Raw genomic sequence first — 17,863 nt, forward strand, 5'->3', positions numbered from 1 at the left:
TGTAATTTCTTTCTGTTTTTAAAACAGCATGATATTTTTTTCTGCCCTCTTTTTCTGCCTCTGCACCCTCTCAATGACATACTCTGTGTCTTAGGACATGGCTTAACTTTTCCTGTTGCAGATCAACTTTACTTTTGTTTTTGAGAAAGAGAACCAACATCTAATATGACGAGTTAGTCTCTTTTCCTTACCACTTTCTGCAGGAATATGGAAAAAATATCAGTATACACAGAGTTCAGTTTCTCTGTTGAGACATTCTCTCTCTGGTGCCTTGGTGCCTGTGTGTCTAAAATATATAAATGGGGAGAGGGAGAGAGAGAGAGAGATTTCTATATTTGTCTATAGAAAATTCCCTGTTCCTCCTCTCCCAGTCCCCCAGATAATTTGTCAAGCCAATTGAACAATCTATATAGTTCCTTTCAAATGCTCAGGAAATAATACAGTGAGTCCCAAACCAAAAGCATGCAAAAAAATGGCAATATTCCATTTTTCAGTAGCTAATTCAGACACATTTTATTGAGTGAGCAAGAAAGAATCTTTGGAATTTGTGAAATACAGTAATTGAAAGGTTTAAGTGGAGGAAAGATTTATCGCAGCTTAGTTTTTCTAGGATATCAGTTCTTTGGTTGTGCTTCTGCTTTTAATCTTGTTTCCCTGCTTTGGGGGGAGCAGGAAGGAAAGGCAGGGTCAGCTGCTCGCGCAGCCGAGCCGGGAAGGAGCTGTGCCGGAGCTCTTTTTTCCCTAAGAGCGTGATTAGTACAGTTCTGATGACTTAGCTTAGGTGTTCCCTACCCTGGGGAGGAAATCTCGGGTTCCCTGGGGTAACATCATCCCTTCTTACAACAACGTGATCTCCCATGTTGTAATATAGACGTTGTTTGTTTGGGTTTTTAACGGAGACAACAAATGAGTGTACAGGTTGATAATGCAATCCTTTTGCACAGGATATTCTCTTTGGAAAGGCAGTGTGTGCCAGCAGTAGCTGCTCTGATGTGTACAGTAGAGAGAAATGTGTGTGATGTGTGTCTGGTACGATGGGAAAAAGGGAGAGAGTGGATGAGCTCTGCTAAGAGCTCCCTGCTCTTAATCCTGGGCCATGTCAGGAGCATTCTAAAGCAGTTTATCTTCATATGTCGTCTTGTATATAAGAAACAACACTAAACCCACCAAAACTCATTTCATATGTAGCTTTTTCCACAGCCTTCAGATCAAAGTTATTTTCTGCAGGCTGGACTAAATTATACACAGGTCCCAGGAGTGAAGGACACTGAATTAATGCACTATGTCAACCAGTCCTGGTTATAGAATATTTTTACTGAAGTGTGAGACGCAACATCTCTTTACTATTTCATTAAAAATTAATGTGCAGATTGCCAAAAAGCATAAATAACATAAACAATTTCTGTGAAAGCTTTGTATACTGTTGGACACATGTTAAGGATTTTTTTTTTTCTTGAGTATCAGATTACTTCTATATATACATTTAATCGGTATTTGTTCTCATTTAGCTAATTAGCAGAGATACTCTAATCTGAGTAAAGCAACTGTTCATACCTATCCTACAGGGGTAGGTTTTGAAATAAGTGCTTTAAAAGGAAAGCAGTATTCCTGGTTCCAAGCTGGAGCATTGTGCTACTGGCCCATATAAATTTGCTTTTTCACTTACGTTAGTTGAATGTAATGGGCCAAATCTGTCTACAGTTATTTGAAACTTATTGAAATTGAGCTTTACCTTCATATTTGTAAAGCAAAAAGAGCTGGCTAGATGAATCTCTGGAATTAACTTTTTGTTGCTATACATAAAGCTGTGAAATACATATCTTCTTTTTTAGATATGATGAGTGAAAAATATATTAAAATTATATTATGGTGGAATTTATGCAGAGTGCTGCTGCTGTTAATTGAAAGGAAATATATTTTAAATAACTCTTGCTGTCTAGCTTGGTCTTATGTTTTAAAGCAAGGTGATTTTCTAACATTTTGGAACAACATGATATAAAAATAATTCAGCATCGGTTAAATCTGTATTTGTTGGGCACCCACTTTGTTCAAATAAAGTATGTCCCTGTATGGCAGTTTTAACCCCATTTATCCTCATGCACAAGTGCTCACCTGTTATTTACTCACATAAGAGAAGGTCGATACTGCAGAACAAGGGGAGTGCTCTGTTGTGACATAAAACATACATATTCATCAGCTCTGCTGTCCCTTTGGACACGTGTGGTACGTCCTGATGATCTTCATTTGGCAAAAGGAAGTGAGCTTAAGAAGGAAATTGTCTTAGTGGATTTACGATACATCAAAAAGGGTTTTTAAAAAGCTTTGTTAGTGGCAAGGAACAAACCAAAACAATAATTCTAAGTGTGAATGAAAGAGAAAAAGTAAAACGATTTGCTAAAATATAGTTTGCAACAGAAGTGGAAAAATAACAGAATCCAATATTTGAAAATTATAGTTTTCAGATATTAAAGAGTTTTTTTCCCTAGAAGCGTTTAGGTCAAGATCTGAATGTTCCATGACAGGCTCCCTAGTGCTGAAAATTTATTCCTTTTGCCTCTCACTTACTTGCTAAAAAACAAGTTCAGGGTTTTGTGTTTCACCTGCTTCAGCTGATTACGTGAGAAACACGATAAAGCATGAAGGTATTTTGTCTGCTCTGCTTTTAAGGATTTGTGTTACACTCTTTCAAGGTAAATGTGCCTCAGACTCCACTTCTTGAAGAAAAACTAAATAAAAGGCTACTTCTGTTATTTTGTTGCCTAAAAAGAGAGTATGCATTTTGCTGCACTTCTAAAAGCTTCAGCTGGGTTTATTTGAGCCTTGAAATAAGCACTTCAGTGGGAGCACAATCACACTCCAGGTCTAAAATATTTTGCATTTTCAAATATGCATAAATACTTGTGCCAAGTGGGCAAACTCCATATTTGTTCATGATTATATTTTATTATGTGAATATTCTAATTCTCAGAATCACTAGTTACCCTACAGCAGTTATATTGATTTTTATGTTTATATGAGCATAAATTGCAGATTATGTGGTATATTAAATCTCTTAAAAATACATTATAGCCATAAGTGTGTGTTCAGTGAGCTGCAAAAGGTAATTTTTTTCATGTAAGTTATGCTTACATTTGTTTACATCTATTGTTCTTCTGAGTATTCTCTCAGAAATTATTTTGATCTTATTCATCTGGCACTGACAAAGCATGCTAGGTCCTTTAAAGACGTGGTACTGTTCAGAGCTACTTAACAAAAACAGCTTAAAAATGTAAATCCTGGCAAAACGAAGCATCATAATAGAGTAAAAGAAAATTCAGTTGCTTTCTTTAGTGTGTTTTCTAGTTGATTTAGAAAAGTGCTATGAGCAAATTAGTATGGTGAGGGGAAACTGACATAATAAAATATTTCAAGATAAACTGCATTTAATCACAAATATTACCAATCTTCTACATAGATGGGTTCCAAGGTACGTGTGCATATATGGTTTTACTTATGGTACACAGTGATTGCTCATCAATGTGATTACACAGCAAGGATCTTTTTGTGTCAGGGACTGCTGCTGCAGAGAAACCAACACCTCCGAGGTGGGCAGCGAGCTGGCAGGTCCCAGGAGTGCCTCAGGAAAAGCTCCAGTCCCCACCAGCCTCAGGAAAAGCTCCAGTCCCTGCCAGCAGCGGCTGTAAGGCTGGCTCCAGGTCCAGCCTGCTTCTGCTGGCTAAATATGCCAGTGTCATCTCTGGACATAGCTTCCCTTTGCTTGCTTGGCTATTATTTCTCCTTATTTCTGTTTCTTCAGCCTTTGAAGCTAATGGATCTTCTAAAGGCTGTTTAACCAGAAATGTCTTTGTGACTATCAAAGGCTGCTTTATGTAAATGGCAGGGAGGGGGCTTGTGGGAAGAGAATTCATTTGCTGTAGATGCATTGCAATTTGCTGTTGTAAGGTGTGAAAGTGTGATTTTAAAAGAATAATCATTTGACAGTATTTAAGTTAGATAATTGAGGTGTATCAGTTTGGAATTAGTTTTTAATTTAATGATTTCGTTTTTAACCATTCCAGGCTCGCATAAAATATGTTGCATTTTTCTTACCGCTTTCATCTTTAAGTGCTGTTGACATATATGTGATCCTCAATCTTACTCATGATTTAAGTGTTTTGTTTTAAAGATTGAAACGCTTTCACTATCCTTGCGAGATGGAAATATATTGTAAATACCCTGCCAACAACTTGCTCCCACTGATGTGCAGGGCATGCATATATAATAAGAGGAAGAACAGACCCCTACCAAGAAAATGCTGAGAGCACTTTCCAGGCCTGTTTTTGTGAGTTTGTGGTGCCACTTACTGAAAAAAGCTTACAAGGTTGGAACTGTACAGCTGGGCATCTCAGTTGGAGGCTCATCCTCCCACCGAGTCCTTTGACGTCAAAGGAGTTCCTCATGGACTAGAGCAGAGGTCTTCACTGAGTAATTAGAAAATAAATGTGGGAATCATTTTCTTTCCTTTTTTTTTTTCCCCTGCAAAACATAATTAGCTCAATCCACTCTTCAAAATCCTCCCTGTTTCCAATTAAGAGAGATCAGTTGCACTATCTTCAAACAGTTGAAATTATGCTTATTAATAAAAAATTGAGTGTAAAAGAATTGTTTTATCTTGAATTGATTTTTATTATTATGGGACATATGACAGTATACAGTCTTATAAAATATTATCAGATTTAGTACAAATCCAGGGAGCTGCGTGTCCTACATCTTGCACAGCGGTTACAGCATGACTCATTTATTCCGCTCTGCCCCATACTTGAGAAGGACTTTAAAATGTGACTTTAGGGCCTGATCCTCAGGGTACTAACACCTTCAGCCCACACTGAAGTAAGGGTTTTGAGGTATATACTGGCATGTTCCCAATGAAACACCTATTCAAGTCAGTAGCTCTTTTGGCACAGCCAATCTCCACATGTCCACAAGAAGCAAATCCTTGGCTAAAATCATTGTAGTCTGTTGTGTAAATACTCAGTGTCTTGAATAACTGGGGACAGGGCTGAGGGTAGTAGTTCAGTGGGCAGGGACAGTTTTTGAGGTCCTAGGGTAAATGTGTAAGCAATCCAAAGTCTTGAAGTTCACATGCACTTTCAAGTCTAGGGGGAAAGTGGTTGGTGGTACTCAGAGCTGTGGCTTTGGAGTTGTTTCCTACCTTGCAGCAGTGTGCTCCTACCTGTCTGCTATGGACACTTAGCAGAAGCATCCATTTGCTTTCACCCTTGGTGCAGTGCAGCCCTTTTCAACAGTGCATTAGGCAGTTGCTCAGATCATATTTAACAACGGGCCTAAAGTTAAGAACCTGCTTGACTCCTGGTGCTTGCAAAGGAAGCTGCAGATTTGTGCTAGGTAGGACCTATGCACTGCAGGGGTGATTGGGGCAGGAAAAGAGAGACCACAAGAAGAGAAGAATTACTTTCTTTTGCCTCAGGTATGTTGAAGGAACAGTTGAAACTGAAACTTTGGAAGCTGGTTGGGAAGGTTGGTGTACTGCCTTACTTCTAGTGCCTTTTGCACAGCAGCTCTGGGACATTTAGGTTTTTTTCACCAGCATCTGTAGAAGTGCAGTGCAATCTCTTCCAGTATCTTCAGAAATCCACAGTGGCATCTGATTTAATTTTAGTTTGATTCTTTTATTTGAGGTGTGAACAGATGAGAGCTTTACTAAAGTCCCAGTATCCTTTCTCTAAAGCACATTGTTGCTAGGCAAGTTGGTGAGTTGGGACACTGTAAAACCTTTGTGATGGTTTTACCCAGTGTGGTCCTATTTCTAGACCATGTTCCTATGCCTGTTTTCAACAGAAACTCTTGTATTTAAATTGAAAGCAAAGGCTAGTTATATATCTTTTTTGACAGATATAATCCTGTAAGGGGATGAGAAGTTTTGACCTGGTACTGAGGGCACCAGCACTGGGGGATTCTTTGTATGCACACACTCATCTGAGCTCCCAGCAGGATCAGGCCCTGTTGGACGGTGAGGATGTGTAGGATACTGCTTGTTCTTTTTTGTGTTCAAATTGCAATATTAGTTTTTCGTAACTCTGGCAATTTTCCTTTTTGTTTCTTTTTTTGTTGTTGTTTGTTTGTTTTTAATTTGCATTCATATATCTGAATATGTAAGTGGCTTTCAGCCATATGGAATTATTATATGTGCAACTGATGAAGTGTTGTGTATTAGATTTTCTGTTTTCAGGCTAAGTGCACAATAATAGAAGAGGAAATATGGTCAAACACTTAGTTTGAAGTAATTCCATAATGAAATTGTTGACTATAATTACTTTAAATGTAATCCAGATAGATCCAACTGTAGGAATTATGGAGCAGGGATGTATAGCAAGGCTGTCAGGACAAGGAAAAATAGATACTGCTAAAATAGCCTACCCTGCCTCTCTATATAATGTATTAAATTTATCTTAAAAGCAATTCTCTGATAAGTACATACCTGTACTTAAAGAACTGAATCCTTTCCTTTTGCCTTTTACAGCCCATACCAGCACACTTTACACAGTTCAAAAATGTCGATAGTTCAGAGGATTCCTAAGTTAGCAAAGAATTTAAAAAAAAATACATTCAGCCTTGTGTTGCTTCTGGATTTTCAGAAAGTTATTAATCAAATACACTATCTGCATGACTGTGGTTTATGTCAGAGTTTAAATTATGCTAAAATAAAAAAAATGCAACCTCTAAATATGCCCCGATTTACCTGATTTTAGATGTTTATATCAGCATTTGGATTCCTAACAAAAGAAATGCAGAAATACGTATCAGCTCAAACAAAAAGCAATTAATAAAATACAATTTGAAATATGGAGAGGAAGTGGCTACAAATATTAAACAATTTGAGGCTGAGGGTGGGCAGAGGGAAGGGGAATGTTTGCATAGTTAAAAAGTACAACAGCTGCTGCTTTTTCTTTTTTTCTCCCAAATCAGACATTTGACTTTTGTCAAACAATTTGTGAACTATTATCAAATAGAGTCAAACCTAGCGGAAGTTTTCTGCTTATTCAATTAATATCAAATTGAGGAAATGGCTCTTTGTGCCCCCCAGTCCAGACCATTCCAGTAGACTTCATGTAAATTCAGATTTCTTCGCTGCTTATTAATGCAAAAAATATGCTTATAGTTAACTATTAACCTATGCTTCCAAATAACACTAATGATTGCGATGTGCTGGAATAAATGCTCATGTTTCATGGGATGAGAACAGTCCTGTTCTCTTAAGCTTATCTAATCAAAGCCTAATCCTGCCTTTACAGCCTTTGTTAAATGCACTGGTATTTAATATGCATCAATAAATAAACTTTCAATTATTGTTCAGTGAGCATATCCAAAGATAGCATGACAGTGTGAAACTACTGGTCTATCTAGCAATTATTCTAAATAAAGAATGCCGATGATGTGGTTTTTCTCTCCTCTTATAATGGATAATTTAGATTTTCTGACATTCTTTTGCAGCCTCATAAGGAAAAGAAATTAATCTAGATGAATAAAATTCAAAGAATTGAATTTTTGCAAAATCGAAATACATCTCTCCACTGTGACTATAAATTTAATTATTTTATTTTAAAACCACATAATCCATTCTAAATAAAAAAGACCAACTGATGAAATTTTTAAAGTATTTGTAAAAGGTATTTTGAAAAGCTTACAGAGTAGGTAGTGTGTGGTGTTGAGCTCTGAACCAGTGCATTCTTTTATCTCTTTAAATTGAATAGGCTTTCTTTTAGAAGCAGTTAAAAACAATGTGCCAAAAGCATATTCATTAACTACAGTGCAAATACAGCCCTATGAGGTTCTCTGCTCCATCCACGTCTATTTTGCCTTCTTTTCCCAAAGTTTCACTGCTGCTTTAGTGCTTTCTTTGCAAAGAGTCTTTCCCATGGCATCTGTTCATTAGTATCTAGTGAAACATCAACCTACTCAAGTTTTTCTGCATCTCTGTAACAGAAGCCTTCAGTGTTTTGGTAACCTTATAAGCAAAACATTGCAGAACACAGATAGGTTTCGTTTGTTTGTTGGTTTTGTTCGACTTTTTTTTTTTTTAATGGGGCAATGAACTTGTATGCTGTCATGCAGTTCTGTGTTACATGAACATTAATATTCTTGGCTTTTAAAAAGGCTTGTGGTAATTCTCATGACATTGAAATAATTTCAGATACTGATCACTGGCAATTGGCTCTTGGTGATTTGTTCTTCAGATTTCCAGCAGATTTTAATAAAGTGTGATTTCTGGAAACTTCTGATAATTTGTCATTAGAATTGCATTTTTAAATGCAGTTATTTAAATACATGATTTCTATAATTTCTTCCAATTTCGTGATATACTTACTCCCTCTGCAAGGTAATGGTTGAAACATCATAAACAATTAGCAAAAAGTATTATATTAATGCTAAATGATAGAAATAAATCTGACAAAACCTCAGTCTGAAAGCAGCATTTGTCAAAAACACGTCTCTGAATTAACTTTTCTAGGATAACTGTTTAATTGTTAACAGACATTTTTATCAAGTTGTCAAAGTGTTTGAAAAATGAGAGAGAAAGAGAATGCTCAGGAAGGAAAAAATCCACAAGTAATCAATGGCATGCTCAGGGGGAGTGAGATTTGCACTAGTTGTACTGATAAAATATAAGGCTCAATTAGAGGTACTTTGCCATTTTCAGCCTAAATTTAAATGATTTGGTGATTTGCAAATACATTAATCTAAAAAAGAAAAAAAAAGGAATCCAAATGCAAATGAGTGCAACCACAATAAAATATAATTGCAAATGAATCTGTTGCTTTATTCATTTATTGTGTAATTACTGCAATCCTTCCCACCTTGTTTTCAGTATTTCTTAATCATTAAGTCGGAAGCATGACAGCAGTGCCAGCCCTGGCATGATTCTCTTTGACTAAAACCTTGTAAATTAACACAATTAGCACAGCATCATCCTGCTAATTAACTTCCAGTGTCTGGTGCAGTGGTTTTGCAAACAAGGAAGAGGGAGTCAGAAGGGAATAAACATGCCATTCTGTTACCAAACTGTGTGCTGTGTTAGGTTTAGCTCAGCGAGGCTAAGCTGGCCATGTCAGATGCCAGAGTCAGGCAATGAAGAGCTAAAGGGGTTGGGGAGAGAAACAGGAGGGGGTAGAAGCTGTCAAAATAGACTGCAGTAATTCAGAAGGGAGCTAGTGCCACAGATGCTTCATTTCGACTAGGCCTCCTCCTTATCAGGAAATCTGTGCCAGAGGGCACAAGACTGTTTGCAAAAATCACTTTTGGTAATACGAGAGAGATTAAGGAGGTCTATTTGATACAGCTGTACAAAACCCAGCAATGTGTCTACCATGCATAGGTACAAGTTGGAGGGGGTTATCTTAATGCTTGTAAATTGCTCTTACCTATTGCAGTGGAATATGAAGAGGAGAGATAATTCACATCACATTGTTAAAAGATTAATTGCTTTAAAATGACATTTGCATTTTTTTTTATGATAGGTTTGGTGTTGGTTTTGTATTGTTTGTTTCAGGGTTTTTTTATAGCTAGCTGTGGAAGCCACAGAACTTTCAGGGACTTGGCTTCATTTCTTTTTCCTTTTCTTCATCTTTTTTTTTTTTTGCTTTATTTTTTTTCTTTAACCCTCTTTCTTTGTACCCTGGAGGCTGTGAAGCAGAGGGGGAGGAAGAGAAAGCAAGCAAGGAGACCGACAGACAAGTCATGCTTGTTTTTTTTTTTTTCCAGACCCTCAACAACAGAACTGAGAGGCAGAAAGGAGCCAGTTGTAATTCATACCGAGTTGTAGGCTTTGTGTGATGAAAGCGACAGAGCGCTGCCTGGGAGATTGCTTTGCTGCACTCCACGAAGCAGATTTGAAACTGTCGTGGACCACTTTAGATGAGAGTTGGATTATGGAATGACCTGCTATGTCTGTGTCATATTGTTCTGCGCAGGGTGCATTATACTCTGCTAACTAGGTGTTCAGTACCAAATAAGAGAGGTATCCTAGATGTGATCTGTCAGCTGTGTCTCATATTTTTATATTGGTTAAAATATAAAACTGAAACAGTGATGAAAGAGGACAGAGCAGTTGGATGCCTTGTATGTTTACAGTAAATCTCCACTCTGAGTATTTAAAATATACTGAGTTATTTAATTACTTTGAGAGCTATAGCATTACTTATATTTTTAAACAAAAAATTGACTCTCTACTGAATTGGCAAAAAAATTGTCTACGTGTGTATGTGCCTGTAACAAACCAACCATACTGCTTCTTAAGGGCATTACCTTTTCTTTCCTTAAGGACTTGTGGTGTTAAGTACAGTGTTTTAGAGAGCTGAAGACATTCACAGACTGTGTGTTTGAGAACTCATTTAAAAACACAAGGAAAAAGCTGAGGTCACTGTTAACTTTGTTGTTTCCTACTGCCCTAGGCTTGAAGATGCAGTGGACGCCGGAGCATGCCCAGTGGCCAGAGCAGCACTTCGATATCACTTCCACCACCCGGTCCCCAGCCCACAAGGTGGAAGCCTACCGGGGGCACCTGCAGCGCACGTACCAGTACGCCTGGGCCAACGACGACATCTCGGCTCTGACCGCCTCCAACCTTCTGAAAAAGTATGCAGAAAAGTATTCCGGGATTTTGGAAGGCCCGGCTGAGCGACCCATTCTCAGCAATTACTCTGAAGCTCCCTCGGGGCTGGTGAATGGTCGGAAGAATGAAAGTGAGCCTTGGCAGCCATCCTTGAACTCGGAGAGCGTGTATCCCATGAACTGTGTCCCAGATGTCATCACTGCCAGCAAAGCTGGGGTAAGTGCAGCCCTCCCTCCCGCGGATGTCTCAGCCAGCATCGGGAGCTCTCCTGGAGTGGCCAGTAACCTGGCTGAACCCAGCTACTCCAGCAGCACCTGTGGAAGTCACACCGTTCCCAGTCTTCATTCAGGGCTCCCATCTCAGGAATATGCCACAGGATACAACGGCTCATATTTGCATACCAGTTACAGTGGCCAGCCAGCACCTGCACTTCCATCCCCTCATCCATCCCCCCTGCACAGCTCGGGACTTTTACAGCCCCCACCACCGCCGCCACCACCAGCCCTTGTCCCTGGCTACAACGGGACCTCCAATCTCTCCAGTTACAGCTACCCTTCCGCCAGTTATCCTCCTCAAACCGCTGTTGGCCCTGGGTACAGCCCTGGGGGTGCCCCGCCGCCCTCAGCTTACCTGCCTTCAGGAATCCCTGCTCCAACCCCTCTGCCCCCAACCACTGTCCCCAGCTACTCCTACCAGGGCCATGGTCTGACGCCAATCGCGCCGTCTGCCCTGACAAACAGTTCAGCCAGCTCTCTCAAAAGGAAAGCTTTCTACATGGCAGGGCAAGGAGAAATGGACTCCAGTTATGGAAATTACAGCTACGGCCAACAGAGATCTACACAGAGTCCAATGTATCGAATGCCAGACAACAGCATTTCAAATGCAAACAGAGGGAATGGTTTTGACAGAAGTGCTGAAACATCATCCTTAGCATTTAAGCCAACAAAGCAGCTAATGTCCTCTGAACAGCAAAGGAAATTCAGTAGCCAGTCCAGTAGGGCTTTAACACCCCCATCCTATAGTACTGCTAAAAACTCACTGGGTTCGAGATCGAGTGACTCGTTTGGGAAGTATAGCTCCCCGGTAATGAATGAGCACGGTGACGAGCACAGGCAGCTCCTCCCTCACCCAATGCAAGGCCCGGGACTTCGTGCAGCTACCTCATCCAACCACTCTGTGGACGAGCAACTGAAGAATACTGACACACACCTCATTGACCTTGTTACCAATGAGATTATCAACCAAGGACCTCCCGTGGACTGGAGCGACATTGCTGGCCTAGATCTAGTAAAGGCTGTCATTAAGGAGGAGGTTTTATGGCCAGTATTGAGGTCAGATGCATTCAATGGACTGACTGCTCTACCTCGGAGCATCCTTTTATTTGGACCTCGGGGAACAGGCAAAACATTAATGGGCAGATGTATAGCTAGTCAGCTGGGGGCCACGTTTTTCAAAATCACTGGCTCTGGCCTTGTCACAAAGTGGTTAGGGGAAGGAGAAAAAATTGTCCATGCCTCCTTCCTTGTGGCAAGGTGTCGCCAACCCTCGGTGATTTTTGTTAGTGACATTGACATGCTCCTTTCCTCTCAAGTAAGTGAAGAACATAGTCCAGTAAGTCGGATGAGAACCGAGTTCCTTATGCAGCTGGACACTGTACTGACTTCTGCTGAGGACCAAATAGTAGTAATTTGCGCCACGAGTAAACCAGAAGAAATTGATGAATCTCTTCGAAGGTACTTCATGAAACGACTTTTAATCCCACTTCCTGACAGCACAGCGAGACACCAGATAATAGTACAACTGCTCTCACAGCACAATTACTGTCTCAATGACAAGGAGGTTGCACTGCTTGTCCAGCGCACAGAAGGCTTTTCTGGACTAGATGTGGCTCACTTGTGTCAGGAAGCCGTGGTGGGCCCACTCCATGCCATGCCAGCCACAGACCTTTCAGCCATTATGCCCAGCCAGTTGAGGCCAGTTACATATCAAGACTTTGAAAATGCTTTCTGCAAGATACAGCCTAGCATATCTCAAAAAGAGCTTGATACATACGTTGAATGGAACAAAATGTTTGGTTGCAGTCAGTGATACTACTTAAAAAAAAAAATGTAATGAATGTTGGCACACACAGAATCTGCTACATAGGGGTAGAGAACCCTTTTCAGTAGTGTTAAAATTGTAAAGGGTACTGGGAAGACTACGATTTACCTTGCCTCTAAAGAGCCAGGGTGTACTTGAAGGAAAAGTGCATCAAACAAGAGCTGCTGATCTGAAAAAGCCACATATGACAGAAAGCGCATGTTGATGCTCAGTTCTGTTCAAGCTAGACAATACTCACCAAGGAGCAAGGTGCAAGTGGGTTGATTTCAGAAGGACATGAACCCTGTGTGTTGATTCCATTCTGCTGTTCTTGAGATTTAGTTGCTGTCAAGTGCCTGAAGTGGTGCTTTATTTTTTGTTTGCCTCACAATTACATTGGTGGCATGTGCTAATATAAAGAGCTTTAACTTCAAACATTATTGGACTAAAGAGATGAACGGTTGTGTTGCGACAGAGAGCCAGATTTTTGCTATTCTAAGAGCAACAGTATTCCTCAATCCTGTCTGTTCTGTGGTGTTAAACTAAGAACAGGTAAAACAGGGTAATGGTAATCTGGACCTTAATTTCTGCAGTTCATTTCTTTTAATGTTCTGTCTGCAAAAACTCAGGAAAGTGATTGTGATTTGTACAGTACCTCAAAGGAATGTGTTGAAAGCACTATGTACTGCTGAGAGTTATAGGCTAGGCTTCAATGTTACTTTATATTAAATATGTATGTTTACCTCAACAATTGGAATATGGCAAGGAAAATTACTTTGAATGTATCCAGGAAAAAACCTAAAGCGTGATATGACTGAAGCTTTACAGTTTTTAAAAATAGAAACAGAAGCATTTCCCAGTGTTCAGGAATGGTTCTTTTGCCAATTTCTCACATCAAACCAGAGCAGAACGATTTTTCTTGTTGGTAAACTGTAAGAGTTTTCAGCATATTGCTCCTTGATAAGGTGATACAGTCTTTAGAAGGTGCATAGATGAATGAAAGAGCCACTTAATAGGTTTATGTTAGCATCTGAAACAGTCAAACGTAAGATTTGGTAGGATTCTGAGAGGCAAATTACCTTAAGCTGTGACGGCTGGCCTTTGTTGCATGGCTCTAGTCGTAGTTTTGAGGCTATTTTGGTGAAGCTGTAGGGAGTGGAATCAGTGTAGGTCGCTGGCAGAGCTATGGGTTGCAGAGCTGTTTATAGCAGTGCAGTGGACTGTGACCAAACAAACAGTACAAATAACAAAGCAAAACTGAACCCTCAAGGTACATTTACTTCCCTTCCCAAACTGTAAAGTTGAGTTTTTGTTGTGTATGTATGGCTTCATTGTCCTTAATGCAATCTTCATTTAGCATCCATTAGAAATCTTTCAGGCTGGAGTGTGCCCACCATTATTTCTACCTCAGTTTTGTTACGTTTCTCTTGGAAAGCAAAGTAAGGAATAGGGCAAAAACCACCACCAACACAAGTCAGATTACATTAGGAATGCAAACCTGCTAAACAAGTTTCAGAGAGCTGCTGGTTTTTCCCCTGAAGTCAAGTTTTTCTCTGTGTTAGTGCTCTTTCCCCCCTCCTCTTTCCTCCCCCAAATATACATATTCTGGTGTCTTCCTTCTGGAAAGACTAGCTGGCATGTGTGGCATTTTGCTCAGTTCTCCCCCACCCCGGCCCCCCTTTCTTTTTATCCTTTAATGCTTTCCGTGCAACTCTTTTGGTGACAGCTGACTGATGTTGGGTAATGTCTCTGAGCAAGAGCAGTGCGTGTCACAGCTGCCCAAGGCCTCTGCCATCACATGAGCAAAACAGCCTTGCTTTTTTTTGAATGTATTTTTTGTTTGTTTACTTTAAGGAAACAGTAACAAAACTGTTGCAAAGCACTGGCATTTAATGTTTCTCTTAAGTAATGTACGTCAAGACCATTAAATAAATGCACTGAAAAGCCCCAAGAAGAAAGATACCAATCTGTTACTAGGTCATGTTTGTCTTCTCAAAAATTGTACAGACCTTGTCCATTTTGTTAAATCAATGGAGACGTTTAGCGTTCAGAAAGCTAATGAGGGATTTTGTGATATTGCTGGAAATTTATGACTCTTGATTATTACTTTTCTTTATTTTTCTTTTAAGATATATATATATATATTTAGATAGAACATGCTAAAAACAGAGCAAATAAACCAAAATCTAATTTAAGATGGATTCCTGGCAAACATTTTGTCTATCTAAAACTTTATGTTTTAAGCATAAAAGTACCATTTTAAAAACAGTGCCTTTCATTAAGGATATAGTAAGTAAGACTTAAGTACATCACCTGCTTTTCTTCCTTTTTTTTTTTTTTCTTCTTTTTCTTTTCAACAGCAATTACAGTCTATGATCCTTGTTATGACCCAGTCTTTCTGCTTTCCCAAACCTCCACAAGCTGCTTCTTCACCCTGGTCATTCCACCATCCTCATATCTGGGAGATGCTGATGTCCCCATTAGCTGTAGATTCACACTGATCACACTGGCAAGTACACTGTTGCAGATTGCTGACCCAATTTCTGTCTTAGACATTGCCTTTCATATCTGCTGTTGAGCTGGGCTCATTTAAAAGGCTCAGACAAGTTTTGATAAACTCTTTCTCCCAACTATACTCCTAAATATTTTTTTTGCCACTTGTGAAATGAAAATTACACACTGAGTGTTTTTTCTCCCACTCTTTTTATCCTGTAGCAAAACCAAAAGCAAACAAAATTATAGACAGTCCCTTTGGCTTCCAGCTTTAAGTCATTCTCTTTAAAAAGTCACTCTGGGAAATGAATTTTTCAAATGTTAACCAAAGTGAGAAGCAGGCAGAAACTGAAATGGTGTGAAAGATGCAGGTTCCACACACACACTCATGTTCTCCAGGTCTCAGTTCAGCTTTAGGGCAGCAGAAGTGGAAAACTTTACCCTCACCCTATCACAGCTGCTGTAAGGGGAGGAAAACAGAACCAGATTGTAACCCAAATCTTTCCATATCAGCAGCAGTCCTTGGTATAGCTTTGGGAGGGCGCTTGTTGAATTTGGTGAGAGCTTGGCCAGGAACTGCTACAGGAGGCACATCAACCCTTCTCCAACTTGGTTTCTGGCCACTGCTTTGATGGAATTCAGGCCTGAGCTGGCTAAATCCTCTGCCATGTCCTGTCCTTCTTGTTGTTTTCCTTCCTTCTCCCACATCCAGCCCCTGTTTTGTCCCTAGTGAGCAGGTTTTGGCAGGCTGCTGGTCCTTCACCCTTCTCAGCAGCCTTCTAGTCAAAGAACATCTGGGAAAGCTGAAGCATGATCCTGAACTTGAGCAGGTTCCAAAGAGTAGGATTGGTTTTGAGAAGAGAGACAAAATATGTTTTAATGGTGTTTTCAGGATTAAATATTTGCTGGTCTTAGACATTTCCATGGTAGAAAACTGTTGTCTTTTACAATTGGACAAAGCTGGAGGCTGCTGCCACAGAAATGTCCAGTTGGTTGGCTGGGGCTTCCTGCCACTGACACAACCCTGAATTTTAAGGAACCTGAAATGGTTAAAAAGCATCTGCTGTGTCAGCCTATCACTGCAGATGCTTTACATCATGTTTTTATGTGTGGGTTCCATTCTGCATCTGCTCCTTTTCTTCCTTGTACCTTCAGTAACAATTCCTATTGCAACAAAAGTGAAATAAATTGGAGGAATATTCCTGCAAGCTGAAGGATCAATATCAGTTCAAGGAGGAGTTCATAATGACCTTATGTGAGACAGAAATGGAAATACTCTGTACTTCTGGCATATTTCTCTTCAAAATATTTAGAACATTAGTGACAATATATTTGCTGACTGAGCTGATCAATGGAATGTGAAGGCAGTTTGCTTTAAGACTATTTACTTTCACATGGATTATTTATCTATTAGTCAGTCTGTATTCTACTCAAATGCAGATAGATGGGCAAAATGTTTTCTTGAGCATTACAAACCTACCAAGGAGAAAATCAACCATCTGACTAAAATACATAGGCCAAACACCATCTGGGTGTCTTTACCAGCTGTTTGGAGGCTGTGCTCTGTAAAATGGTACAAAGTCATATTTAGGTGGATTTTCATAGGATGTTTCTTTAGGGGATTGTCTAGTTAAAGAATTACAAATTAATTCCTGCATCAAGATGTTAATGCATTGAAAGCAAATTTGGGGATATGACCAGGGTTTTCACTGTCTGCAAATACAAATGACTTCAGGTAAAGGGCTGTTCTTATAATCCTCCTGCATTTTTCTCTCACGCACTCCATCATGAGGGAGAATTTGTTACTCAGATCTGAAGGATACACTTTGTCACAAAACAAGGCCACCAAAAGTTGTAGGACCTCCTACATTTTCACTTACACCAGTTTGAAGGTGGTATAACCCTTTTGACTTAAGGGAATTATTCCTGATTTCTGCCCTTGTTAGAAAAGTCATCCCTCCGATGTATAATAATCTGTATCTGTTGGTTTTCATCATCAGCTCTGAAAGCTAACATTGTCCTCACAGCACTAACTCCTTCCCATCTTGTATGTGTGCATGTGTGTATATAATATTTATATGTGCATACACACCATGTCCAAAAAATAGCTTTGTCTCTTTACTTAAAAAAGAAAAAAAATTAAAAAAAGGAAAAGTCATTTAATTGTCTGCAGATTTATATGAAGCACATTAGTAAACATGGAGATATTAGTATTTCAGAATTCAAAAAAAGCCCAGCTGTGCTGGTTACTAACCAATACATGAACTGAAGCTCACACTCTGCAAGGACCTTTAGTTGACATTCGATTTTGAACCTGCCAGATGCATTTTTGTGAACCAGGGATACTGCATCTTTAATGAACAAGTCTCTACTCTTTCCCCTGTTTTTAAATACAACACAAGCAGTGTAGCACTAGGCACTGCAATTGTCAAAGACAATTAGACTGAAAGCAGGAAAATTTCACCTCCCTGTCTCAGTGATATGTAGAATGTCGGCAGTATGGGTCAGCCTTGCCACAGAGTTGTGTGAGAATATATGAATCAGTCCTATAGAATGTTAAATATTTATAAAATGGTTCTGTACTACACCAAGGTTGGGAGCACATCCATTCCTTCTTGTTGTTTTATAATAGAAAAAGAAGCAAAAGTTTATTTCCAAACCTAAACTTTGTGTGGTTCATTT

At 39.5% G+C, this 17,863-nt stretch overlaps 1 protein-coding gene across 3 annotated transcripts in view; it reads left to right on the forward strand.

Moving 5' to 3' along the window:
• FIGN (fidgetin, microtubule severing factor) overlaps nucleotides 1-17,863 on the forward strand; it is a 102,302-nt gene that overhangs the window by 82,214 nt on the left and 2,225 nt on the right. For 2 of the 3 annotated variants that reach the window (XM_014880881.2, XM_014880880.2), the window contains one exon: nucleotides 10,449-17,863. This exon is cut by the window's right edge and continues 2,225 nt beyond it. In XM_014880881.2, the coding sequence (XP_014736367.1) occupies nucleotides 10,457-12,697 (2,241 nt within the window). In that variant the 5' untranslated portion in view covers nucleotides 10,449-10,456 and the 3' untranslated portion in view covers nucleotides 12,698-17,863. Of the gene's footprint in view, nucleotides 1-8,555; nucleotides 10,016-10,448 lie in introns of those variants that run through there. The other variant, XM_014880882.2, reaches the window with a different exon arrangement.

Source organism: Sturnus vulgaris, chromosome 7 (assembly GCF_052056855.1).
Source record: "Sturnus vulgaris isolate bStuVul1 chromosome 7, bStuVul1.hap1, whole genome shotgun sequence".
Taxonomy (NCBI): Eukaryota; Metazoa; Chordata; class Aves; order Passeriformes; family Sturnidae; genus Sturnus; species Sturnus vulgaris.